Genomic DNA, 27,040 nt, shown 5'->3' with positions numbered 1-27,040 from the left:
TGATAAACTTCTAGATTGACAAACTTCTGATGCTAGGATGCATAATACCTTAGACAAATCTCATATCAAACTGAAAATAAAAAGAAGTGTTTTAAAGATATATCACAGTTCACATTCTACATTTAGGCACTTTTGAAGCTCAATATGACGTAGCCTGAAACATAAATTTGTGTTTCTTTGTAGGTCAAAACAGACAAGATGTGTCATGAATTTGTCTCGTAACCCTACTAATTATTATTGAAGAGTTTGATTTATACTCCATCCGTTCATTTTTTACTTGTCATAATTTGACTTGATATACCCATTAAAAATAATTATTGATATATTTTACTCATACTATTCCCTATTAAATGATGTCTTGGAAAATAATTTGGAAAATAAATATTTAATGCTGAGGGTAAAAATGGAAAAAAAAATATTGTCTTTTCTTGATATGTCTAAAAATAAAAATCTATTTTAGGAATAAGTGACAAATAAAAGTGAACGGAGGAAGTAATAATTTCCTTGATCACAATTGTTTTCATCTCTGATTAAAAATTTCTACTAAATAGTTTCTTCTTTTTCTTTTCACAAATATGGTACAAATTGAATCTTATTGACTTTTTTCATCTATTTATTTTTATATTTTTAATAAAAATTCTGATTTCACCTTGATATTATTGATGTCAATACATTGTCAGCTTCTTTGAGGACTACTAATATTATGTCTTCTATGGACTCAAATTTAGTGGCAAAAGATATTTTGCATTGACTTCTTCCACTATCCTCAAAAAGGAATAAATTATTGACTTGTTAATTTATAGTTATTAAGATAAATTTAAAAATTTACAAAAAGTTTTGGCCATAGTATATAGTGGTGAGTTTTAAATTGATCCTTTTGACAAATTATAAACTTCTTACTTTTATTTATTCCTTTTGATCTACTTTAAATATAGTTTAAGATGTAAATTTCTATTATATACATTGAGAATAATATATAGTTTTATTAGTTAATTTTAATCTGTAATAACGAGTTAGTCATCATTTTAAGGGAAATCCAATTATTGTTTATCAAGAATTTAGTTATAATATATTAACTAATAAATTACCTAATTATTTAAATATTTTCTGCAATATATATTAATATATATTGACATTGATATTATCAAAAGAATACTTACTATAATTTTAAAAATAAGATAAATTATCAGCTATAATATAATATGTAACTTGACATTGATATTATGTAATATCAGACAAAATGTTTTGTGGATATGACGTGTAAGTTCTTGTCTTCAATTATCAATGGTCTGTTGGAAAGTCTATTTGAAATTGTAATTATTTTTATGATGCGTTCGATGTTTATTTTGAAATTATATCGGAAATTCTTACTTTGAAAGTAAAAGTTTCTTATCAACATTGACTTTATATCTCAATTTTAAATTTAAAGTATCTGATTAAGAAAAAAAAAGTGGTACGTATCACACCATCACAAATATTAGTTAGGTTAAAACTAGGGATAAAACAATTAGCTTTTGAAACTATACCACATTATTCTTGATGTTGGAGAAAATTAATAACAAAAGAGTCAAACTAAGGGAAAAGACAAGACTTCTTTTGAACATAAACAATTATATATAAGAGTTTAAATTATATATAAAGTAGAGTTGGAATTTAAATTTTAAAACAGTGACTAATAAATAATAATTGCGTTTCAAAGTTAATATATGTATATATTGAATAAAAGAATTTAACATAACTATACTATTTGAATAAACATTACAAGAGTCAGTTGAACCCAATATCTAGACTTATATCAACTTTTATACGTTGTAATATATAGTCATCTTATTTTTAAGATTATAAATTTTACATTATAAGCAAAAATTATATATATTATGCAAACCAAAGAAACGCCAACAAGTTCATATCTTGCCATAGAAATATATGTATATACAAGGTTAAATTTCATATTATATTTTCTATATGTATATACAAGGTTAAATTTCATATTACATTTTCTTTCTTTTTTTGGTATATTTTCTTTTTTATATTTTGTATATTTTAAATGAAAATTCTGGCTACTACATGCAATGAATATTAACTTTTGAAAAGATAATAGTAAATACCATCAAAAAAGGAAAAAAGAGACAAAGAAGTAATTAATTGATGTGTGGCTAAGGATGGAATACAATATTAATTATTTCCTAAGAAAGAAGTCTAATCACTCATCAAAAGTCAATCAAAATTTTGGTCATTTCTCAAAGTCTTAAAAAAATTCAAAATAATTTCATACTATAAATAGCCACATGAATTGAAAAGATAAACAAAAATTCATTTCAACTTTTTTTTTTAATATATAAAAATAACCAAAAACCACAAGTGTAAAGCAAAGTGAGAGTTCCAGAATAAGAATCTTGATTCAATACCACAAAGAAAGAAAAAAAAAGGTAACACAAGAAATTTTCTCTTCTTTCCTACACTTCTTTTATTGTTCTTTTGTCATTTCTTGAAAATCGCAAAGAAGATTTTTCGATCAAAGGAAAGGGGGAGGAGAGTTGCTATCAGTATTGAAAACGTCCTTTTTGCTATGGCCGAAGAATTTCAACTAGGGGGAGGGAATTGGTGGGAAAATAATACGTCCACGTCATCAAGAAATAGGTTCGATAGTAGTGGTTCATCCGTTACACCTACAACTTCCACATCGGCCACTACTACTAACTATAGTAGTAATTGGCCGATAGAAACTGATCATGTGGACATCAAACCTAGGACTTTCTTGGATTCTGTGTCGGTGTCTCAATCTTCTGGTCATGATGATAGGGGTGGAGGAGAAGGAGGAGGTGGCGGCGTTTTATCTTCTCAAGATTCAAATTTTCAAATTATGGGTTTAGGCCTTACTTCTCAACCACATGATTGGAACCACCAATCTTTATTGTAAGTACGAGTGATCGTCTAATTTAAAAAGTATTTTAAATTATAAAAAATATATTTTTAATTACTTAATTATATTATGTTTTAATAATTTTCTAATTTTGTTTTTTTTCTTCTCTCCTTTTTAGGAATTATGAGGATTCTTCATCACAAATGAATATTAGGGGTTTTTCATTAGATCAAAATAATTCAATATTTAGTCATTCATCAAATTACGAAGTAGTTGATAATCATCAAGTGTTGCATTCGTCTACGACGAATTCTTGGTCTAAATTTCCTCAATTTCTCCGAACATCGCCTTCATCGGAACAACCTCCACTTCCGCCACCGGCACCGCCGTTGCCGCCACCTCACAGCCAGCTACATTTCTCAAATAATACTCCATTTTGGAATGCAAGTGCAGCTTCCATGACTGATGTTCCATCAAGTTTATTTCCTTCTAATTTGCATAATATTCCACAACTTCCCAATAACACAACAATTGATGAGAAAGCAAAGGTAATTGTAATTACATTTTTTTTTTTGGCTGTGTTCGGTATCTATTTTGGAGTTTCGTCCAATTTGAATTCACCGCATAATTATAATTGCATAAAATGCTCCTTATTAGGATTTTTTTTCATTCATATTGTTCGAGTCTGAGAACTCTGATTATATCTCATCATAATCCTATATGATAACTGTAATTACTTAATTATACTTTATTATCTCAAGACGCCCCTTCATGATATATGTCTAATTCTTTTTCATGAGCTAAATATGTAATTTTTTAATTATTTTTTAATTATTTTTTTTAGATTTTTAGGTGGAGTTATTAGATATTGAATCACTTATCTGTTCTGATATCATTTGTTGAATTGTGAAATCATATCACTTACTAATAAACTGACAAAGATATAACACACATTCATAATTATGTCTCAACATTAAGTAATTTCATAATCTAAAGTTAACGGATTCAGAATACATAAGTATGATCTATTATACATTTACGTATATTTTAATTTTCATTTTTTTGATACTATAAGTTATTTGACTTGAAAGTAAAGGATTTAGTTGAACTTGTTATAAATTTAATAGTTGTATATAGCCATTAAATTTGATTATTTAGGGAATGATTATTATTTTTATGGTTGATTAAATTAATACATGAAATATGATTTTTATTCTTACACTAATTTTGCAACAGAATATGGGAGAGGCTAGAGATATAAATAAAATTATATCAAAGAAAACCACCAGTACTGAAACATCAAATAAAAGACCAAGGAATGAAACTCCAACTCCTTCCCCGGCTTTTAAGGTATATACATTGATAATATAATTTTTATTTTATATTATTGAAAATTTTTAACGTGCGATAACAAGTCACTTATTATTATTTTCATATTATTATTAGTGCGCGTTAGGGTTTAAATAATTTTATTTTTATTGTACCATATGTTATTTTTCTAAAAAAAAATTAATTTATTTTTCAGGTGAGAAAAGAGAAAATGGGAGACAGAATCACTGCACTTCAACAATTAGTCTCACCTTTTGGAAAGGTAAAGCACTGAGATTTATTTTATTATATTTTATTTTTCATTTTCTTAGTACTAAATGAACGTTTGGACATAAAAATTATTTAATATTTTTATAAATTTAAAATAATATTTAAAATTTGGAGTTAACTAGGTTTAGATATGAATATACAAATTAGAGACGATTTTAAATCTTTATGACTGATTTGGAGTGAAAAAAAATATAAAATCAATTTTTTAATGTTTTTCAAATACTGAAATGTATAATAATTTTATGTCCAAACAATTTTCTATGATAATATTTTCTTTTTTAAAAAGCACTTCATTTTAATAAATATTTTTTTTGTTCTTCCAGACAGATACAGCTTCTGTACTATCAGAAGCAATTGAGTATATAAAGTTCCTCCATGATCAAATTGGTGTAAGTTTCTCAAGAGCCTATTATTTATTTATTTATTCCTTTTAAGGGTGTGTTTGGTACAATGAAAAATATTTTTATTTTTTATTTATTTTATTGTACTTGGTATGTAAATAAAATATGTTTATCTTAAAAGTATTTGTTTATAATCTTGACAAATATTTTAGGACGGAGGGTAGGGTGAGGGGTGATGGCGTATATGGGTGGAGCTGCCTTAGGCTAAGGATGGTCTGGTGCACACTCTTCACTAGAAATTAAGTGGTGTACGGATATTAAATGTTAATTATTACGAGTGTATATTTGATTTTGCACACTCTTAACATAATTGAAAAGAATATTTGAACATTTTTCGTCAAATTATTGACTCTGCCACTAAGTGATGGGATGGGGGCAATGTAGGTGGAGGTAAAGATATATTATGTGTGTTGGAGAGTAGAGAAAATATGATTAATGTAAAATGTTATTTGTAGAACTTATTTTCGCTACATTATTTAGAAAAAATATTTTTAAGGTAATTATTTTTCTATAAAAAATACTTTTTAAAGATTTTGATCAATCAAACATAAATTTAAAAACTCCTCTACTCCAAACACACAAGTTTCTCCCTGTATATATATATTTTTAAGTTTATTAGTGTAAGTTTAATATGTGCGATCACTTTATGTAAAAGCCATAATTATTAGTAAGAGTATAATTTTAATTATTTATTATTATATCAAAACATGAGCCAAACACGTGATTTTTCTCTTTTTATTTAATGCATGAGCAGCGATGATACTCGAATCCAATCCCTCTATCTTATACTATGATATTACTTTGAACTATATGATTGTCTCATCTAAAAATCGAAGAAACTAAAAATCTTTTTTTGAGAAAATTATTTAATTATATTATAATCATTGAGTATTCTTGTTAATTTCTTTCTCTCTATTTTTTTTAATGTAAAATTACAGGCATTAAGCGCCCCATATATGAAAAGTGGAGCATCCATGCAACATCTTCAGGTACTTAAAAATATATACTTAATCAGATTATTTATAAGATAATTAAAATAGATATATATTATTAACGTGACGATAAAGCAAAAAAAAAAAATTCAAATACATTATATATGTTCCTGATATATATATAACTTAAATCTTTAATTGCTGTTAAGGATCGATTGTGATAATTGAATCGATATATAGGATTTTTTTTGTTCTTAATCAGATATTTCGAATTGTTACAGAGTGATAATAAATCCGAAGATGTTGGAGAAGGAAGAAATAAAGATTTGAGAAGTCGAGGATTATGTTTGGTACCAATTTCAAGTACTTTTCCAGTAACTCATGAGACCAATGTTGATTTATGGACACCTACTTTTGGATCAACTTTTAGATAATTTAATTCCGTCGCAAATAGTTGCGACGGATGAATATTTCCGTTGGAAAATTCAACGAAAATGTTCGTGGAGGGAAATGAATTGACTTACTAGATGGATTCAGAATATGAAATTGGCGATGCATTAGTTGACATCTAATGTTCATGGCATTAATGGACTTGCTGAGGTACTCCTCGAATTGCGGATTCAAAAGTTTTTTTTTCTTAAAAAAATAGTGATTTTTTTCTTGTACGTTGTTTGGACTTTTCAAAAATGTTGTTATATTCATGTTAGATCGAATACATAGTGACAACATTTTTGAAGAGTGCAAACAACATAGATTTTTTTTTTAGTTTAAGTTGTATATTACACCATCAATATAAGGAATAAATTCTACATTATCGAATCATTTTTATTTGTTAATATATATATATATATATATATATTAAGAAAAAAGGTTGAAAAAGGATGATGATGAGAGGAGATTAATTAAAGTAAATGGTGAAAAAAGAATTAAAGAAAAGGAATGACACTTTAAAGTGATTGGACCAATTTCAGGCAAAATGATGCAGCTTTTGGCCAATATTAAGGACCATTATAGTTATATATATTATTGTATCACAAAAGTACACGTCAGTCTCAAACAAGTTAAAAAGAATACTAAAAGATTTTATCGTCAATTGATTAATTTTATGTTGTTTTATCTGTCCATTATAAAAGTGCAATCTTTTGCTTTTGTGGAGAGTATTAGAAAATTCATCACAACTTAGTTGATTCTATGTTGGTTTTGTATTTATCTGCTAATTATATTGTGAAATTCTCTTATTTATTTCGAGTAAAACCGACGATTTGAGCAAATTCACACCAATAAAATTATAATACTATCTTCTTGTATAACTAATTGAAGAACTATGATGAATTGATGTGAATTATTTTAGTAGTTTATATATAGAAGAAATTTAATTTGTTGTTTGTAGCTAATACTATAGTTTGAGATGATTGGCATAATAATATAAAGTAGCTTTAATTATTTTCCCTTTTTTGCATAAAAGAAATAAAGGAATAATAGAATTTTTCACAGAATAAAGTTGTGTGTGGACTTAAAGATCAATTGATTGGAAATCTACAACTTTTTTTTATAATTGTTTATATGTTTGGAATATATTAGTGGAAGTCAGAAGATTTGGCCCCATCTCACCCNCCCCCCGCCACACTCTCCTATTAAAAATAATTTCTCAATTTATCTTGGCCGAGTATCTAACGATCTTATATTATCCTATTTTTTTATAATCTTTTCTACTTCATATCTTATTTTTATTTTTTTTTCTCGTAGGTCTGTCCTTCAAATTAATAATGTGCGACTCTTTAACGACGTAAACGATACAATCTATGCACATTGATTTCACCAAAACAACACAATATGATATATCATGTGTGACATTCTTTAACGACGTAAACAATACAATCTATGCCGACATTGAATTCACCAAAACAACACAATATGATAGATTATGAAACGATATGTAACAACCATTTAGTTTCCATCTACACTTCAATTCATGATTTTGTTCCATTGCATGCTTCTAGGAACCCATTTTGGACACACGGACCGAAGTAGCTCAACACAACAATCAAACTTTTATTTAGGTATATTATATATCGAGCGTAACCCTGTTGGTGAAAATTCTGCCTCTGCCACTGTAACTGCATTTAGAGTAAGTATCCACAGATAGTTCAATTCGTGTTGTTCCATTGCTTTCTTCCAGGAACCCATTTCGGACACACGGGACTGAAGTAGCTCGACACAACCCTCGAATTCAATAGCTCAACATGTGGTGCAAATTTAACGCACCGTGGCGTCTTATATTGGTTAATGGAAGCACCTAGTAAGCTAGTACAGCAATAGTCCATGAGCTTGTCAAAAGTACCTGTATCCACTATCCTGATTTCAAGAGGCCCAATGGATTTGTCAGACGTACGACCCTGGCGGTAGACGCTGTTGAGAGATTCTTCAATGGTGAGGCAACACTCTTCAAGGACTGAAGGAGGAATCGGGGAAGGGGCGCTGACGTTTAGCTCCCAGAACAGGACATAATGACCTGGAATAGTAGCAGTATCGGCATAGCTGGTGTAGTCGATTACACGTGCATCAAATGGCATCAGATTGTTTGCTGCATTTTTCACTGCATTTTGTAGCTCAATTTCATTAGTCTTATCAGAATCGATGCTCAAGATCACATTTTCCCGGCGTATAAAGTTGAATTGAGGCGCGTTGTTCTTGTATCCAGCAACCCGAAGCACATCACCCACTCTGTATCTATACAGTCCTGAAAGGATACATCCAAGAAAATCTAAACATTAGCAGACATGTAAAAAAGAACATTTCATTTGGCAATTGAAAATTACCAGAATATGTGGTAACAACGAGCTCGTACTCCTGGCCAATCTTGACATCAACCAAATCGACCAATTGTTGTTCGTCTTTCTCATTAAACGGTGTGTGAATGGAGATAGAATCGATGACTTCATTGCTCCTGTCAATCGGTAAGAACTCGAAATAGCCCATGGTGGGAATGAGCGTGTAAGATACTTCACAGGGCTTACAAAGGGGGTTCAGGTTGATCCCAAAGAAACATTCGGAGGAAGCATATGTACTACTAACGAGAGGGAGGCTATTGCAGTAATATTCGAGCATTGGTAAATATTGAGACATGGCTCCAGTCACGATTACGTCCACGTATGTGGTATTAGGCCACAGCCTAGTGACAATCCCTTCCCATGAATCCTTGCTGCATTCAGCCTCGATGAAATCAGCCCACTCCGAGTCTGGTTTGAGGATTTTCATCACAGCCTCTCTTACTGAAGGATCAGTAATTTTGTTGTTAATGGTTCCTGTTCGGATATCGTTACATAGTAGAGACCAGTGATCCTCCAAGAATCGCATAGCACGGATGAAGCCGTATGCAAAAATAGAGCCAACACGGATGACTTCTCTGTTTTGGCAGAGGCCACAAAGCATTTGGGAGTACATGCTTTGGTAAGAGTCTAGGCAGAGAATGGATTCAATTGGACTCGTATAGGGCGACACACGACTATTGCTGTTTTTGAAATAACTACTCTTGTAGACACTAGTTAAAAGAGGACGCGCTAATAATCCTCCGGGGGTCTTGGCTTCAGACCTTATGAACATGAAATACATTCCTTTGCCATTTCTCAAATCTGGAAAAAATTGGCTCACCACAGACATCATAAGGCCGTAAAGTTGATGTCTCCTCCCGTTCTCTTCCTCTGTTGTTGGTATCAATTTGTTCTCCCCTCCCGACGTCCCAGAACTGCACATTAAAATGCAAATATTAGGAATCATGCAAGAACCACAAAACCATAATTAGATACTCCCATTGTTCCACTTTATGTGATACTTCTTCCTTATTAGTCCGTTACAAAATGAATGACAACTTTCCATATTCACAAACAATTCCACTTTAGACTTCTCATTGTACTCTTAATGACAAAATGTCAACGACATGTTTAAAACAACAAGTTTCAAGATGCTTCGTAACTTTTAGCAGACATCAGCTGTCAAATACCATCATATAAATCAAAACTGATAAGTATGGTCATTTTTCATCTGAAAAGTAAAAAAACGAGGGACCTTGTAAAGAATTCAGATACGGGCTGGGAGCATAGGATTGGAGATGTATCGCCATTGGCTATACGGTTGATATCGGACTGAATATCTTCGTAGGTGATGATAGGCACGACTTTCTTGAATGTCTCTCTATCAGTGTGACCATTGAGATTAAGGCGTTGCAAGTACTCTACGTTGGCATTTCGAGTGAGGATTTCATGAAGAACTCTCTTTTGTACCTCATCAACATTACTAGTCACCTCTTCAATAAACTCAAGATTCTTCTTGTTTTCCTCTGTCATGCTTCCTTCCATACTTAATAAAGACCTGTATGTGTAATTCTATCGATCACATTAACGCCTTACAGACTTCCTGGCGTGAATCCGAATTTAGTTAGACCCTAATGCAGGTACCAAACATCCGGTGGAAACCAAAAAGATTTTAAGCTGATCATTGTGATAACTAACAATCAAAGAGCATGTGATGTAAATTTTTAGCATCAAGTCAAGGACGGCGATCTCAAGTGCTAGTAATTAGGTTTGAAATTTATTATCCATATCATGGTCCATTAAATTAGCGACTCGACTAAGATAGATTCAATATCGATAACAACAGAGGCGAATCTAAAATTTGAACTTTGTGTGTTAGATTCTAGTTCATGATTCTTAATCACAACTCATTCGATTTACTATGTTCGAAATCAATTGCTTGTGCTTACTTATAGAGAAACTTTCAACTCATATACAAGGTCCGAGCTAAAGCTACTTAGTTCACAAAAACCCATAAGTCACACTCTAAAAATTGCTCCCTCTATCTCATTTTATATGACGCCATTTGACTTGACACAATTATTTAAGAAAAAAAAAGACTCAAATTTTAAAGTTAAATTGTTTCAAATTATAGTAATATTGATTTTTTTTACGGGGCGGACTAAAAAAATAGGTGTCACATAAAATGGACCAGCGGGAGTAAGTAATAAAATAAAAGCTAAGTTCAAGATCTGTTTCTATCCGTCCAAGTCTTGACAGATAGAGTTAGCAGATCTAAATTGGCCTAAACAACACAATTATAAAAGATCAACAACAACATATATACAATGTAATTTCACGAGTAAATTAAGAGGGTAGAATATACGCAAGACCTTATTCTACCTTCTTTATATCAAATAAAGCATATCAAAAGCAGATCTAAGAAGAAATAATAAATATAATGTACCTAAACAAAGAGTTCACCACTGATCTTCAAATAATGCTGCAAATTTCAAGTTAACAACAAAATTAAATTGAGAATTAGTAGTAATTTTTTATTTTTAACTAAGAAATAAGTAAAGAGATTTACCAGGAAACTTTCCAATGGCTTTGCATTAAACAACTTTTTTTCTGTTCTTTGCAATAAAGTGGTTGGTATAGATGTTATTATTGTCTTTTTCTTGCAACGTGGATTATTATCTTTAATTTAAATATATTTTATTAAAAAAACAGTTCGATGCATATAGCATTCTGTATTGATAAGATACGAGGAATGATTGTATGTAACATAGATAATCTAATCTAATGTAAATATTAATGATTGATTTTATGGTTTGAATTCATGATCTATAAATTACACGGAGGCAACTTTACCGTCACTCCAATACTACAACAATGCAACACATTGGGAGGAGGAAAAGAAATCAATGCAAAGATAAAACATGGACCCCCTTTTTTGATTAACTTCAAAAGTCTATACATTCAAGACCACACATTTTTTTTAAAATAATAATAATTAATTTCTCATTTGATTTTGTATATACGTATTAGAGTGTTATTAATTTGAATTCATATTTATTTTTGAATGTCTTATTTAATGAGATTTTTTTCATATTCAAAATTTAAATTCGAGGCCTTTTAATCATTTCCTTTCTTAATGTGGTTCGGTCGTCATGAAAATACAGTTTTTGTTTTATTAAAAATGTATAGTTAAAGTCGTGTTTGGTCAAATTTTATATAAAAAATATAAATATATTTCTTAAAAAGCATAATACATAAATATGTCATTTAACTTGGTTTCATTTGACATCAATGTCCTCCAATTTTGGATGTGCATAGTAGACGCATAAATTTGTATAGAATTGAATAAGTAGACACATGTGTCCTACTTGACGTCCTATGCGGGGATACAATTCATGTTCTATGCGACATTCTATGTGGCGTCCTACGTGAATTATGTCTCGTAGGACACGTGTGTCTACTTGTTCAACTTTATATAAGTTTAAATGCTAACATGTGCATAGTCGAAGTTAAATGTAATAGATGTTAAGTGAGGTCAAGTTAAATGACATATTTATATATTATATCTTTTTAAATATGGTCTACATTCCTCATTTTCTAAAAATTACTTGACTAATTTATTTGAGATATACAACCAAATTGCACTAAAAGAATAATATATCAAAATAATTAATCGTATAATGTCATAGATCATATGAACTACTACATACTATTAGAAAAAAAAAATCCAATTTATTTTTAAAAAAAATTAAGTTGAATTTGTGTTAAGTTATTGATTTTACAAATAATATTTAATTATTTGAATATGTATTTTCTAAAAATAAAATAAAATATGAAATATAATTAAAATGGAGCCATTTTTATAAAAATTAATAATTTAGGATAAAATTTGAAAAAAATAATATAGTTAAAGTATTAAAAAAGTTTTGAATGTTTTTCAAATTTCAAATACAACTTTAAGTTATATTTGTAATTTTTATAATCCGACGTTGATTTTCAAATAAATAAAGTGAAATAAAAAGATTATCTATTTCTTTGTGTTCATTTATTTTTCATATTTATAGAAAATAAATAATCAAATATATTATTTATTATCTTAAGAAATAAGATATAGTTTAATTTTCTTTTTTCATGGTTATACTACTTTAAATGTGAAAAGTGATAATGTGGTTAAGAAAAAGTAGAACACAAATGAGTAAATAAGATTAATTCATTCAAATTGTTTGTTGAATTAATATCATTCGATGGGTAAAAAAACCCATTAAATTTAAATTAACTACTTTAAATGTGAAAAGTGATAATGTGGTTAAGAAAAAGTAGAACACAAATGAGTAAATAAGATTAATTCATTCAAATTGTTTGTTGAATTAATATCATTCGATGGGTAAAAAAACCCATTAAATTTAAATTAACTTTTTAAATCGAATGTGTATGTTTGGCATTTTGTTAAAATTAACCATTGGATCATATGATATTGTAGTGTTAATTAAGACAATTTAAATAAGTTATATTACTTGATAAAAATAATAATATTTTATTATTGTGATTTTTATTATCATTTTACTATTGTTTTTATTAGAAAAAATATTGATGACAATTTTTTTTTTCCAAAAAACTAATTAAATACTTATAATACATTGAAACCGCTAATATATTTAGGGTAAATTAGCAAATTAGTCACAATTCCTAACATAATTATTAAAAACATCTATATTTTAAAATAATTATTCAAAATGTCAATATTTTAGAAAATAAATTGTATAATATTATTATTTTTCTTTCCTTTTATTTTCTCAAAACAGTCCAACATTGGACCAACTTCTACACCACCAACTGGTAAAAAAGAAAAAAAAAATACATTCACTACCCATTACCCTTCTTTCTAGGTTTTAACCCCAGTAAATTTTTTCCCCATCTTTCACGTTTCCACCTATTTTCTCTTTCTTCATGTTTTCACCTATTTTCTCTTTCTTCATGTTTTCACCATTGTTCTCTCCCTCATTGTTCAAGAAAAATTAATTCTTCAAGTTTCTCCCAATTTGTTAAACAAATCTCTCAATTAATTCAAGAAATCTCTCAATTGATAAAGGTAATTTCAAAGTCACCAATTATTTAGTGAGATTTCTTTTGATTTTATTTTCAAAGTCACCAATTATGTTGTGTTTCAAATTTTATGTATTACGAGTTTTTCGTCATTTTTCCGATTTTTATGTGAGTTTGTTTACATATTTTTCAAATATTTATGTATTTCAGATTTTTAGTTTTCAAAACAATATTTTTTGATTTTTTTGTGATTCTGTTTTTATGTTTCATCAGATTTAGTAGAATCTACATTGATGATCCTCCTTCTCCGTAGACGACTTTCAATTCTCCATTGATGATCTTCCTTCTCCGTAGAAGACAAGACAATTGATCAAAGTTTTTACCAGAAAAAAGGAGATCGAATTCAAAGTATTTTGGATACAATAAATCAAAATTTTATCCAGAATACATTTTGACTTTGATACAACAATTAAAAGATCAAAATTTGTATGCTTATCTGTTTCGAATTTGTATGCTTTTTTATACATAATTTGTATCTCTTATCTGTTTCGCATACACATAATGCACCTAAATACAATTTAGATTATGTGATACAAATTGTATATTCAAGCTAATACAATTTTTAATACAATTAAGTTCAAAGTTTTTACTTTGTACTCTGTTTGGGATACAAACAGTGAATAATTGAATAGTTTTGATTTTTTATGTTGGATGCTTGGAATACAGAATAATTTGGAATCATATTTAGTTGATGTTCTATAAATTAGATATTAGATATAATATATTTTTAAAATACATAACAAATAAGAAATACATTTTTTTGTCATGTAGTACAACTTTTTTTTGAAATACAAATTTTGATTGTTACTATGATTGTAAATTTGTATTATGTTTAGATGACCAGAATACAATTTTTTTTGGAATTTTAAGAAAGAATATACGCTTTTGAAAAATATACAAACCAATGTTGTAACCTCTTTCTGAATGAACACAAATTACTTAAGTATATGAATATAAATATGCTTCTTAAATAACTACAAAGCCATTTGACATACCTATTGGAATGAATACAATGTAATAAAGAAATACAAATTTCATTATACAAACACAAACATGAAAATCATAATGAATACAAATACACATATCATACATATTGGAATGAATACAATTTAAGAAAGGATACAAGATTCTAAAAAAAATACAATTACATTGTGAAAAAAATAAATGGATACAATTATGATTCTTAAAGAACTACAAATCAATTTGTAACAATTTGTAATAAAGAAATACAAATGCCATCATACAAACCCAAACATGAACCCTAGAATATGTAACAAGAACCCTAGAATATATCGCTCCAAGAAGAAGTGTGTAAACGTGTTGGCGGACAGGCAAAATTGTGGATTATTTGGGAAGAAATGAGATTTGTTGTAGAGGGAAGTGTATTAACACTTTGTTTCACAAGAGATATTGTGGTGGTTGCGGTAAACAAGTGCCAGCAAGAAGTTCTTGTGTCTATGGAATGTGTGGCTATGCAAATTAATTAAAGGACGATTAAATTGTGGGAAAATTTCAAAAGGATGATGAATTTTGATTTAAACAAGGTAGGCTAGTTTTCAAAAAAAAACTTTTTGGAATTTTTAAGAACAGAGGAGAAAAACGCTTGAAAGAAAAATGGATAGACGCGCACTTTGAATACGTAACTGATGTTAAATTTATTTTTTTCCCCCTTTTTGAAATATTATGTCCCATGATTTTCTCAATTCTGTTGTTAAATATTTGTATTCTTTCAAATTAAACAAAATAAAAAAAATACATAACTCAACCTTAACAAACTAAAATATTGATATTTTAAATAAATAGTGAAACTATGGCTAAGGAGTCCCATAGAACCTAACTCACTAAGTGGATCCACTAGTCTATGCTAAAAAGCACTAAGGAATCATCTAAAAAGTATGACCCTTTTCTACCCATGATGGCTACATGGTTTATGGAGACTTGAGTTAATATGAACTCGCATCTCCATATCGGTGCTCAATACTACTCCCAAAATATACTTAGCTCATGTGTTTGTAAAAACAAAACTCTTTCTTTGGTTTGAGATAATTACTCAAAATTTAGCTTAAAAGCTCTCTTGGAATCGATGTTCCCTTTCTTGCTCAAAACTCCTTTGGAAATCTCAGTTTCCTCTCATCTTAAATGTGAAAACATTTACTCTTGGGAATACTTAGTTCTCATATAGCATTTTAAAGAAAATGAACTTTACTCTTACTCTTTACTCAACTTCAAAGCTTAAGTCTTAAAACAAAGTTAAAACCTTTGTAGAAGACTTTTTTAAAATATGGTTCATGTCAAATCATGGACGTGAACGACTCAATGCAAGGTTTTCAGTAAATATAGATAGAACTCAATACTTGGAACTCAAGAACTTCAATGATACTACTCATCTCAAGGCTATTCGACTTATAGTGTTCATGTGGGATTATGGGCATGAAATGTTCAATTCAAGGACTCAAAGATACTTCTCAAAAGGGATTAGGAACTTAACACTTAAAGGCTTAGAACTTGAAGATACCACTTCTCCGAAGGATGCTCAATTTATGAAGTTCATGCGGAATTATGGGCATGAAACAACTCGACTCGATGATCTACGTAACAATATGGAACTCATGTATACGACTCTTGTTATTCTCTGACTCACTTCCTCAAAACTTAGTTCAATTCGATAGTTGATCTCAAAAGATTCACAGTTGAACTCAAAGGCTTTCTTGAACTCTACTCTTAACTCTCTTTTGAATGTGAATTATGAATTCAAGAGTTATGGTTCATTATAGGAAAGATCTCGTGATGACAAAGTAGACTCATGAACACATTTTTCTCAATCTCTTACTCACTTACTCGAGTCTTGAAACAAATTACTAGAAGTTGTAGAAGACTCCTCAAAAGGGCTTAAAGGGACTTTCTTAGAATGTTCGAATGAATTCTCAAAACTTAACCCTTAACTCTACCTTGAATTTGAATTATGGATTCAAGGGTTATGCTTTAGAATGTAGGACCTCTCAATGTTTTAGGAGGGTTAAGATAGTTGATCACAAGAATGGGAGAAGATCCAAATTAATGAACATTGGCGCGACACGGAGATGGAATTAAATCTTTGATCGCAAAAATAAATTTTGGGACAGTGGACTCCGTATCCTCTCCGCGACGTGGAGAGGGGGGTACTTTTCGAGGGACTGAATGTTTAAATTATTAGAAGCTAAAATATTGATGTTTTGAAAATTTACCCTATTTAAGATTGTAAATTGTAATATTGGACCCGTTAACGGGCCTTTTCATAGCTAGTAATATAATAAGTTGATTATTTTTGTTAATTAATTAGTTCAAACAAAAATCATTCTCTTTATAATTTGAAAAGTTGCTTGAACTCATTTATTAAGCCATAGGAGATTTTTAAGGCATATTGCCGCATTTACGAGCCAACTTTTAGAAATTACGCGATTTTTTGGGTTTTTAATATGTATAAGCCCATTTATCTGGAGCCTCAAAGAACTCAAAAAAATTTTCTGAAAAAACTTTATGAGCACCTTCGTAATGAGTTGGAGAAGCATTACGTACATTTCAACCACTTTTTTCAGGCGTATTTTTGCTTTTACGAGTCAACTTTTAGGAAATACACATTTTTCTTGATTTTTTTTGTGTATTATCCCATGGATTTGGCGCCTGAGAACACCCAAAAAAATTCTGAAAAAATTTATGAGGACCTCTGTAATGGGTTGTGGAGGCATTACATAAAGTCCACCATTTTTTTCAGGCATATTTTTATATTTATGAGCCAACTTTTAGGAATTACGCGACTTTCTTGGTTTTCGTGTGTATTAGCCCATGGATCTAGCACCTCAGAGTACCAAAAAAATTTTCCTGAAAAAACTTTATGAGACCTCCGTAATGAGTTAGGATAATATTAGGTACAGTCCCACCATTTTTTCATGCATATTTTTGCATTTACGAGTCAATTTTTAGGAATTACGCGACTTTCTTTATTTTTTCGTCAATATTAGCTCAAGGATCTGGTGCCTCTGAGCACCCAAATTTTTTTCCTCAAAAAACTTTATGAGGACCTCCTTAATAAGTTGGTGAAGCATTACATACAGTCCCACCATTTTTTTTCAGACATATTTTCGCATTTTTGAGCCAATTCTTAGGAATTACGTGACTTTCTTGATTTTTCGTGTGTATTAGTCCATGGATCTTTCTCCTCAGAGCACCCCAAAAAATTTTCTTTAAAAACTTTATAAGGACCGCTGCAATGAGTTGTGGAAATATTACGTACAATCCCATCATTTTTCAGGCATATTTTCGCATTTACGAGTAGACTTTTGGTAATTTTGTGACTTTCTTTGTTTTTCGTGTGTATTAGCTCATGGATCTGGCGCCTCAAAAGCACCTAAATTTTTTTTCTGAAAAAACTTTTTGAGGACCTCGGTAATGAGTTGGAGAATCATTACATACAGTCCTACCATTTTTCTTAGACATATTTTCGCATTTACGAGCCAACCTTTTTCATGTGTATTAGCCCATGGATTTGTCGACTCGGAGCACCCAAAAGAATTTTCTGAAAAAACTTTATGAGGACCTCGATAATGAGTTGGGGATACATTACGTACAGTCCCACCATTTTTTTTGAAGTATATTTTTGCATTTACGAGCCAACTTTAAGGAACTACATGACATTCTTGGTTTTCCGTGTGTATTAGCCCATGGATCTGACACCTCGGAACACCCAAAAGAATTTTCTGAAAAAACTTTATGAGGACCTTGGTAATGAGTTGGGGAAGCATTACATATAGTCCCACTATTTTTTCCAAGTATATTTCCACATTTACGAGACAACTTTTAGGAATTACGCGACATTCTTAATTTTTCATGTGTATTATTGGCCCATGGATTTGATGCCTCAGAGCATAATGTGTCGTGAACTTATAGCACATTTGATGCCCAAAACAAAGGATTATCGCAAGAAATTAAGCATGTTTTTATAGATATGAAATTGGAGCAGAGTTGTTGAAGACTGAAGGCTAAACGAGTGCACCAAGTGTGACTGAATGGACTGTGAAAATTCATAGGCCGTGTTGACGGTAAAAATATTTAAATTTTTTGAAAAGAAATAATAAAGTCCAAAGTTACGACCAGCCTTTTCTTTAGTAATCATATAATTGTTGACACCGAATTTTGTCCCTCCTTTCTTCTAATTTATTTCATTGAGCTTCTAAATTGCTAATAAGCCGAATACTTTATAATTCTCAAATGATTTAATTTAAAGAAGGAAAAAGGCCATGAAAGCCTATCTATTTATGAGCTCAAAATCAAACCAACAAAATCCACTAGAAACACAGCCCCAAATTTGGCCCAAACAAAGTGCAATTCTGCTCAATTAATTCAGCCAATTTGGCTATCCAAATGCAGCCCATCTCGGCCCATTTTTTTCACTCAAAATAGAGTTATATTACAAGGGAAAATTAGCAAAACAACAATATTTAAGTCTTTAGTGGGACTCATTAGCAACATTTTAACTATTTATTAAAAATGACAATAGTTTAGTTTGTTAAAAGGATGATTTATGTATTTCTTATATTATGATAATTTGAAAGAATATAAATACTTAATAAAAAAATAGAAAAAAACATGGAACATAAAACATCAAAAAAGGAAAAAACGATATTAAATCTTTTCAATTACGTTTTGCAAAAGCGCTAATGTTGCCATTCTTTCTGTGGACCGTTTTTTGGTCTTCCATTCTTAATAATTCCAAACAAAAATTTGCAAAAAAAGTTTTTTCTTCCTAATCAGTCAATTGATAATATTCCTATCTTCTTCGAATCGAATTCGGCATATTGTTAAATCCGATGTTTTCGAATTCAACGACTATAATTCCGTCAGTTCTATTGAATACAAGAAATTTAGACATGAGGTATTGTTTATTTTGAATCGGTTAAATCTTTGTATGGTTTGAAATTTTAATTTAAATTTCGACGTCAGTTCCATTGAAATCCATAAAAAGCACATGAACAAGCTGATGAACAATCATATGTTTTGTATCCAATATATGATGCATACGACTTGAAAGTGCTTGATTCTTTTTTAGTTTCATAGTTGTTTGTTCTTTATTTGAATGAATATAATTTTTTTTGTAAACATTAACAATATGAAATTATATATTTTTTTAGTTTTGAAGCAGTTGTTATTTTGAAGGTGTTGTTAATGTATGCATACAAAGCACATTAAATTATCCTTATGCATACAAAACACATGAACACGTTGAGGAACAATCATATTTTTTGTACAACACTCAAAAACTTTTAATTAATTATCCTTATATGCATACAAAGCACATGAAATACTTAAAATTGTATTTCTTCACATATAAGGATGAAGAAAACCAATGAAAATCAGTGTGTGCTCTATATTTTTTCATCGGTTTTCTTGTGAACTTGAGTGTGTGCTCTGTATTTTTTCTTTTTGAATACAATTTTTTTTGTTTTAGAATACTGCAACTATGTGATTATCAAATATATGTGATTATCAAATATATATTTGTTAATGTAGTTATGGGAAGCATTAGTTTTCTAGTCATGCATTCTGGAAGGTGGAACGAGGATAATTGCTACGTTGATTTCAATATAGAAGCAATTGTGATAAAAGAATATGCGACATTTAGGGAATTATTGGATGTTGTTTCTAAGCAAATTTGTGTTGATTTGAGCTTCAACAGTGTGAAACTTAGGTATAAAATAGAGGGTAGTAATGCACCTTTGGAAATACACAACGACATGGGTGTGAGGGTGTACGTGTCTTTGAAGAAAGATAACAAGGAATTGGCAAAGTATCCTCTATGTGTATCCGTATTTGTGAATGATTGTGAATTGGCTAAGAGAAATATTTTGGAAGATGGATTTGGAATGTGTGGAATAGATGGAGAAGATATAGTTGATACACAAGCATTAGTGCTTAGTGTGCCGAACAATAACGATTACATGAATTGCGACATTATTACAAACACCAAACATAAGGTAGTATTGGAAGATCAAGTTTATAAGGACAAGAAAACTTTAAAATCTGTGATGACGCAATACGCAATTGAGCATAGATTCCAATGGAGAACAGATAGATTAAGTCAAACATGGTATGTATTTGGGTTGGATTTCTTTTATAATGGTATTTTCAACTTGACTTTACATAATATCAACATTTAGTTTGTATTATACAAATTCTAATAGTATAATATTCAAACAGTTATACACTTGTTTGTGTGTGTGAGAAATGTGGATGGATGTTGAAGTTGTCAAGTATCAATAAATCTGGAATGTTTAGAATTAGAAAATTCGTAGATGAGCACACATGTCCATTGAAAGATAAGGTGTATGATCATCGACAGGCAACAAGCAATCTTATTGGAGTTATGATTGAACCCAAATTAGTTGATCATAAAAGGAAGTTAACGCCAAAGGATATACAACAAGATGTCGGCCTTGCACTTGGAGTAGATGTATCGTACGCAGTGGCATGGAAGGCTAAGGAAAAGGCTGTAATTTCTTTAAGGGGGACACCATCTGGATCTTATAGTAAATTGCCGAGCTACTTATACATATTGGACACTACCTACCCTGGATCACATATAAGAATGAAGAAAACCGATGAAAATCAGTTTTTGTATCTTTATATTTCTCTCTTCCCGTTCATAAAAGGTTTTGAATGTTGTAGACCAATTGTCGTAGTTGATGGCAGCCATCTCAGGGGGACGTATAATGGTACATTTGTTTCTGCGAGTACTGTTGATGGAGCAGGTATTCAAATTATAATATATGAAATTTGATTCAGTACTTAAAATTGTATTTCTTTATGAATTAATAATTTTATCAATGTTCTGTATATAGGAAATATATTGCCGCTAGCATATGGAATTATTGATTCGGAAAATGATGCATCCTGGACTTGATTTTTTGAACAGTTTAGAGTGGCTCATGGAGTTAAAGATAACATGTGTGTTGTATCCGATAGAAACGAGAGTATTATAAAGGTAGTTTCAAGGGTATTTGATGGAGTCCCTCAGTATGCCTGTATTTGGCATCTATGGAAAAATGTGAAAACACTATTTAAAAAATCACACCATAGTATTTCGAAAGTTTTTTATGGGATGACAAAGGCATACAAACAATTTGAATTCGATGAATTGATGGAAAAGGTTGAACAAGTTGATGTTCGTGTAAAGAATTACTTGGAATCGGCAGGTTATGAAAAATGGGCTAGGGTATATGCAACAGTTGATCGAGGATTTGTTATGACATCAAACATAGCTGAGTGCATAAATGCATGTCTGGTTGAAGCAAGGGAATTACCCGTATACGATTTTCTTGAGAAAGTAAGACAGATGTTTGCAAGATGGAATTTAAAAAATCATACGTCTGCTTCACATACTTTCACCACACTTTGTGGTAAACCTCAAGAGATGCTTGTTGCTAATGAAGAGGCATCATTACGTATGAAGGTATGTTGTTACATTGTATATGTTTATCAACATTATATAGCATAGCTGATTTTTTGTGCGTACATTATTCTTAACATATCTGATTTGTTGTAGATTGTACCATCAAATAATTATGTGTACAGTGTTCATCACGAAGGTAGAACCTATATTGTCTGTTTGGAAAATAAAACTTGTACTTGCAAGAGGTTTCAATTGGATGAAATACCATGTTCGCATGCTTGGGCCGTTTTAAAGAAGAAACATCTTGATGTTGGACCATATTGTTCCGACATGTACAAGCCAAGTAACTTGTTGGATACATACAAAATTCCAATTACTCCCTTACCTGATCAAAACGAGTGGAATGTACCTGGGTATATTAATGACGACATAGTGCGGCCTCCAAAGTACAAAAAGCTACCTGAAAGGCCATCCAAGAAGTATCGTGACAAGGCGTACAGCGAGCTGTATGGGAAGAAGAGCAAGAATTCTTGCAGTACTTGTGGGTTTAAGGGGCACAATAGGCGTTCATGTAGGAATGGACCACGTATTGTTTAGTTGGTAATGCTTCAATTTTATATCTTATTAGAGTGGAATTGTATCCCAAATTCTAATGCCTTCTATTTTATATATTTAGTATCCTGGTTCTCTTTTGTATATGTTTTCGCTCGAAATTTATTCATATACATGTTATTAATTTATTTTATATTTGTTGTATTTAACGTGTAGTTACTTTAAATTGTATGTATCACAAAAAAATATAAATACAAATTAGTAGTAAAACTAAAATAATACTGAAAACACTTTTTTGGTCAAAAACATAACAAATACAATAATTTGTACTCAAACTAAATTATTGTATTTGTATTTCAATATGAAGTGTTGTTTTATTATTATTATTTGACTTCAAAATTGTACTTACTATTTCTCTGAATAAGTTTTTTTTCACAAAAATTCATGATGTATTTCAATATCAGTTAGTATCCTAAACATCATGATGTATTTTAATATCATTTTGTATTTCAAATATCAGTTATTATACCAAACATCATATATTGAATATTTGGTATCCAATATACCAAACATCATATATTGAATATTTGGTATCCAATATATAATGCATAACACTTGAAGGTGTTTGCTTTTTTTTAGTTTCATATATGTTTTCTTATTTATTTGAATGCATACAAGATACATTTTTTTGGTCAAATACATAACAAATACAATAATTTCTACTCAAACTAAATTATTGTATTTGTATTTCAATATGAAGTGTTGTTTTATTAGTATACCAAACATCATGATGTATTTCAATATCATTTTGTATTTCAATATCAGTTAGTATCCCAAACATCATATATTGTTTATTTTGTATCCAATAAATAATGCATAACACTTGAAAGTGTTTGCTTTTTTTTAGTTTCATATATGTTTTCTTATTTATTTGAATGCATACAAGATACATTTTTTGGTCAAATACATAACAAATACAATAATTTCTACTCAAACTAAATTATTGTATTTGTATTTCAATATTAAGTGTTGTTTTATTAGTATACCAAACATCATGATGTATTTCAATATCATTTTGTATTTCAATATCAGCTAGTATCCCAAACATCATATATTGTATATTTTGTATCCAATAAATAATGCATTACACTTGAAAGTGCTTGCTTTTTTTCGTTTCATATATGTTTTCTTTTTATTTGAATGCATACAATCTTTTTGTATCCCATTATACGTGTAAATAGTAACAACATGAAATTGTATATTTTTTTTTTTAGTTTGGACGCTGTTGTTTTTTTTTTTTTTAAATACATAAACTATTATGTATCCCAGAAAGTTAATGTAACCAAAGTATGCAGGTAATATACCTGCAAAAAAATTGTTACTAGTTATAATAAAAACAATAATAAAACTATATAACTTGACTTTTATTGAATATATTTCAATTAAGTACCTTGTTATTAACATCATTGAATATGGTCTTCATTAGTTTCTTGTATCTCGGAATCTCTTTGGCCGTCTGCCAGTTGAGTAACCTCGGAATGTGGTCATCAACCTTTTGAGCAACTTGAAAGTCAATACTTGAACTGCACTCATATAACCATACTTGAATGACAATAGGCATGCCACCGATTCTGTAAAACTGTTTTTCACTATCCATCTTCTTGCTCAAACTCTTCATCAACAAGTAGAAAGATTTTTTACCCCATGGAAACTGACTGTACGTACCGCTTTCAACCAGATCAAAATGTAATCTAGGAACTTTTTTGGTAACTCTTTCACCTGAGAAAATAACTGTTTGGATGAAGAATAATATGGCAAACTTCAAGCCATCCTGATCGTTATCACCCCACACTTTTGCCTCAAAACTCTCCATTATATCTACTTTTCTGATCAACTTAACACCCTGAAAATATTGTTCCATCAACCTATTTGGTTCTGTTGTATCAAAAATGAAATCTTTTTCTTCGCTAACACAGTTTAATCCACTAATCAAAGCGAATTCTCTTAAAGTGAAACGAAGCGTAGATCCATTGACACGCATGACAAATGCTCGACAAGAACTACAATTGAGTTCCAAAGCCATGCAACACCTATGTATTTGTCCGCGTGCACAACATCCATGCATTTGCATGTAATTACCAAAACAAGTGCTCTCGCGAAATACATTATATACATGCTCATGTAAATTTCTAATCAAGTCAGCTTTTATGCCATTGTTAAAGACACATTGGATATGTGGAGCTTTTGTTGGTTGATCTTTGACGTAAAATTCACTTGCCTGCACATGTTCAAATAAATGAATACATACTTCTAAAATTATTGATCTATAATTCTATTTCTAGATAACAAAATATGATAAAAGAAACTACCTATATGACAAATTGAAAAACATTCTGAAAACTTGGATGTTCATTCTAATTTGTGAATATTAATGAGATAAAAAAAATTAATATGAACCCAAAAATAGAATACATAATGAACTCATACTATACAACTAATAAATTGGAATACATAAAGGTGCTGAAAAAATATAATATATTATACAACTATCTAGTATAAGTATACTAGACATGTAGTTTCTGATATTTCATCATGCATATAATACAAATTTATGCCCTGACATTCATCCTCTCAACAGGAAGAAATATGATATGTTTTTACATTGTTGCCAAGACAACTTTATACTGTACAATACTAGTCATATTGACAAAAAGATTATGAAATTCTTGTGCATATGAGGTTAATTCACAATTTGGCATACCTTACATTTTTACAAGCATATAAAAACATGCATTATGCCAACACTGGAATGTCAACAATAAACACGCAATCACAAAATCAACAATGGACATAACATACAAAAATAGTTTCAAAATAATTTAATACCTCTTCATCGACAGAAAGTAATACTTCATCACTTCTATCTTTTCCTTGATCATCAGGGGTTTCAGACCACAAAACCCTCTTTTTTTTGGAAGAGCTCTCTTGTGCCATTCTAGCCGCAGATCCTACATTTTCGAGCAACCCTTGGGTAATACACAAATCAAATGAGGGAAAATCCCCAAAATTTTGAATATTATGTGGTATACCTCTAGTAATTCTGATTGAATCATTCATTGTAGACAATCAGATGCTTTCCCCAAAATCTAAAACCCCAAAAACAAATTTGTTATTATCAAGTATTGAAATGTATAAAATATCAAACAAAATAAACATATATATGAGTTTCTATAATCTACAAAATCTGAAAAATTAAAATAAAATCACAAAAAAAATCGAAAAAGTTTGAAAATCATAAATATATGATGAATGTTCAAACAAAATCACATCAAAATTGGAAAATTCGACTGAAAATCCGTAAGGTATATAATAGGTGCTTTAAACATCAAATCAAAAAAATCAAAAAGGATGATGGAAATTACCTTGCCAACCGAAAAATTTGCTTGAATTCATAAAATTTCTTGAAGAACAACAAATTAGCACCTTCAATAGAGCTAAACATGCAACGTGAAAGAGGGGAAGAAATGTTAACTTTGTTGAAAAAGGTTTAATGGTATTAGTTTTTTTTTCTTAACTTTACACGCCTATTGGTTCATATTTTGGTCCAATGTAGCACTGTTTCCATAAATAAAAATAATTTAAAATACTAAAATTTAAAATACTAAAATCTGTTTCCATAAATAAAATTAATTTAAAATATTAAAATCTGAATACATATTATTTTATCAAAATATTGTCTTTAAAGTGTTGTTACTTTGACTAATTATATTAGTTATTATGACTTAACTGCTAATTTTTCCATACTACAATGTACTTTATAGATTTTGGGTACTACTGTGATATAATAATCTCCCTTTAGGTTGTTGAAAATCTGATTATAATGTGTAAATGGAGTACAACTCTATGTTCTGCTAGATTTAAAATTATCCCATACTAATGCTTTGTCTAAAAATGATAAGTTGACTACTTTTGGTTTAGAATTAGATGTGCTAGAATGTACAGAAACCTGTATTTATTAACACATGCTCAACTATGATCTTGAACACCGGAGTTGATGACTCCTGAGTTCAAATTGCTCAAGAGTTGTCGAGACTTGGCAAAATGTTTCATTGTTTTGATGCATTATGATGACTTATTCTATCTACATTTGCTTGCTTGTGTGATTTTAAACTAACCCTTAATTATTTGCTATCTATTAAGACATGTGTTTAATAATAGAATTATAGCAATTTAGGCTCTTCTTCTAACTATAGCAGTAACTACTTTCTCACATATAATATCCATATTTAGTGCTTTAATAGTTACCTGATGGCTTAGTTTTTTTTTTTACTATTATTATTATTTTTGTTTATTTGATA

The 27,040-nt window shown here is 29.9% G+C and overlaps 6 protein-coding genes across 8 annotated transcripts in view; 3 read left to right on the top strand and 3 right to left on the bottom strand.

The window, feature by feature from the left end:
* The first annotated feature begins 2,330 nt into the window (after positions 1-2,330).
* Positions 2,331-6,342, top strand: LOC125865132 (transcription factor bHLH123-like). The gene is made up of 7 exons (XM_049545310.1): positions 2,331-2,916; positions 3,042-3,411; positions 4,100-4,213; positions 4,389-4,454; positions 4,786-4,851; positions 5,802-5,852; positions 6,077-6,342. Exons 1-7 carry the CDS (start codon positions 2,570-2,572, stop codon positions 6,227-6,229), a joined length of 1,167 nt encoding a protein of 388 aa, XP_049401267.1. The 5' UTR covers positions 2,331-2,569; the 3' UTR covers positions 6,230-6,342.
* A 1,265-nt stretch (positions 6,343-7,607) lies between these two features.
* LOC125865769 (indole-3-acetic acid-amido synthetase GH3.6-like) overlaps positions 7,608-27,040 on the bottom strand; it is a 52,337-nt gene continuing 32,904 nt past the window's right edge. For all 3 annotated transcript variants that reach the window (XR_007446390.1, XR_007446392.1, XR_007446391.1), the window contains one exon: positions 7,608-7,753. The gene's annotated coding sequence lies outside the window, so the exon portion shown is untranslated. The remainder of the gene's footprint in view (positions 7,754-27,040) is intronic.
* On the bottom strand, positions 7,762-10,290 carry LOC125865434 (indole-3-acetic acid-amido synthetase GH3.6-like). The gene is made up of 4 exons (XM_049545633.1): positions 10,250-10,290; positions 9,861-10,163; positions 8,615-9,540; positions 7,762-8,535 (listed from the first exon to the last, which is right to left on the bottom strand). Exons 1-4 carry the CDS (start codon positions 10,288-10,290, stop codon positions 7,943-7,945), a joined length of 1,863 nt encoding a protein of 620 aa, XP_049401590.1. The 3' UTR covers positions 7,762-7,942.
* On the top strand, positions 20,254-21,641 carry LOC125865433 (uncharacterized). The gene is made up of 3 exons (XM_049545632.1): positions 20,254-20,828; positions 20,939-21,489; positions 21,580-21,641. Exons 1-3 carry the CDS (start codon positions 20,254-20,256, stop codon positions 21,639-21,641), a joined length of 1,188 nt encoding a protein of 395 aa, XP_049401589.1.
* Positions 21,840-22,727, top strand: LOC125865430 (uncharacterized). Its single transcript, XM_049545627.1, has 2 exons — positions 21,840-22,190; positions 22,284-22,727. The coding sequence occupies exons 1-2, from the start codon at positions 21,840-21,842 to the stop codon at positions 22,725-22,727; spliced, it is 795 nt and encodes a 264-aa protein (XP_049401584.1).
* Positions 23,999-25,799, bottom strand: LOC125865429 (uncharacterized). Its single transcript, XM_049545626.1, has 3 exons — positions 25,569-25,799; positions 24,133-24,960; positions 23,999-24,046 (listed from the first exon to the last, which is right to left on the bottom strand). Exons 1-3 carry the CDS (start codon positions 25,797-25,799, stop codon positions 23,999-24,001), a joined length of 1,107 nt encoding a protein of 368 aa, XP_049401583.1.

Source organism: Solanum stenotomum, chromosome 5 (assembly GCF_019186545.1).
Source record: "Solanum stenotomum isolate F172 chromosome 5, ASM1918654v1, whole genome shotgun sequence".
In the NCBI taxonomy this organism is placed as follows: domain Eukaryota; kingdom Viridiplantae; phylum Streptophyta; class Magnoliopsida; order Solanales; family Solanaceae; genus Solanum; species Solanum stenotomum.
The sequence above is the reverse complement of the archived record's forward strand: the minus strand, read 5'-3'. Positions and strand labels throughout refer to the sequence as shown.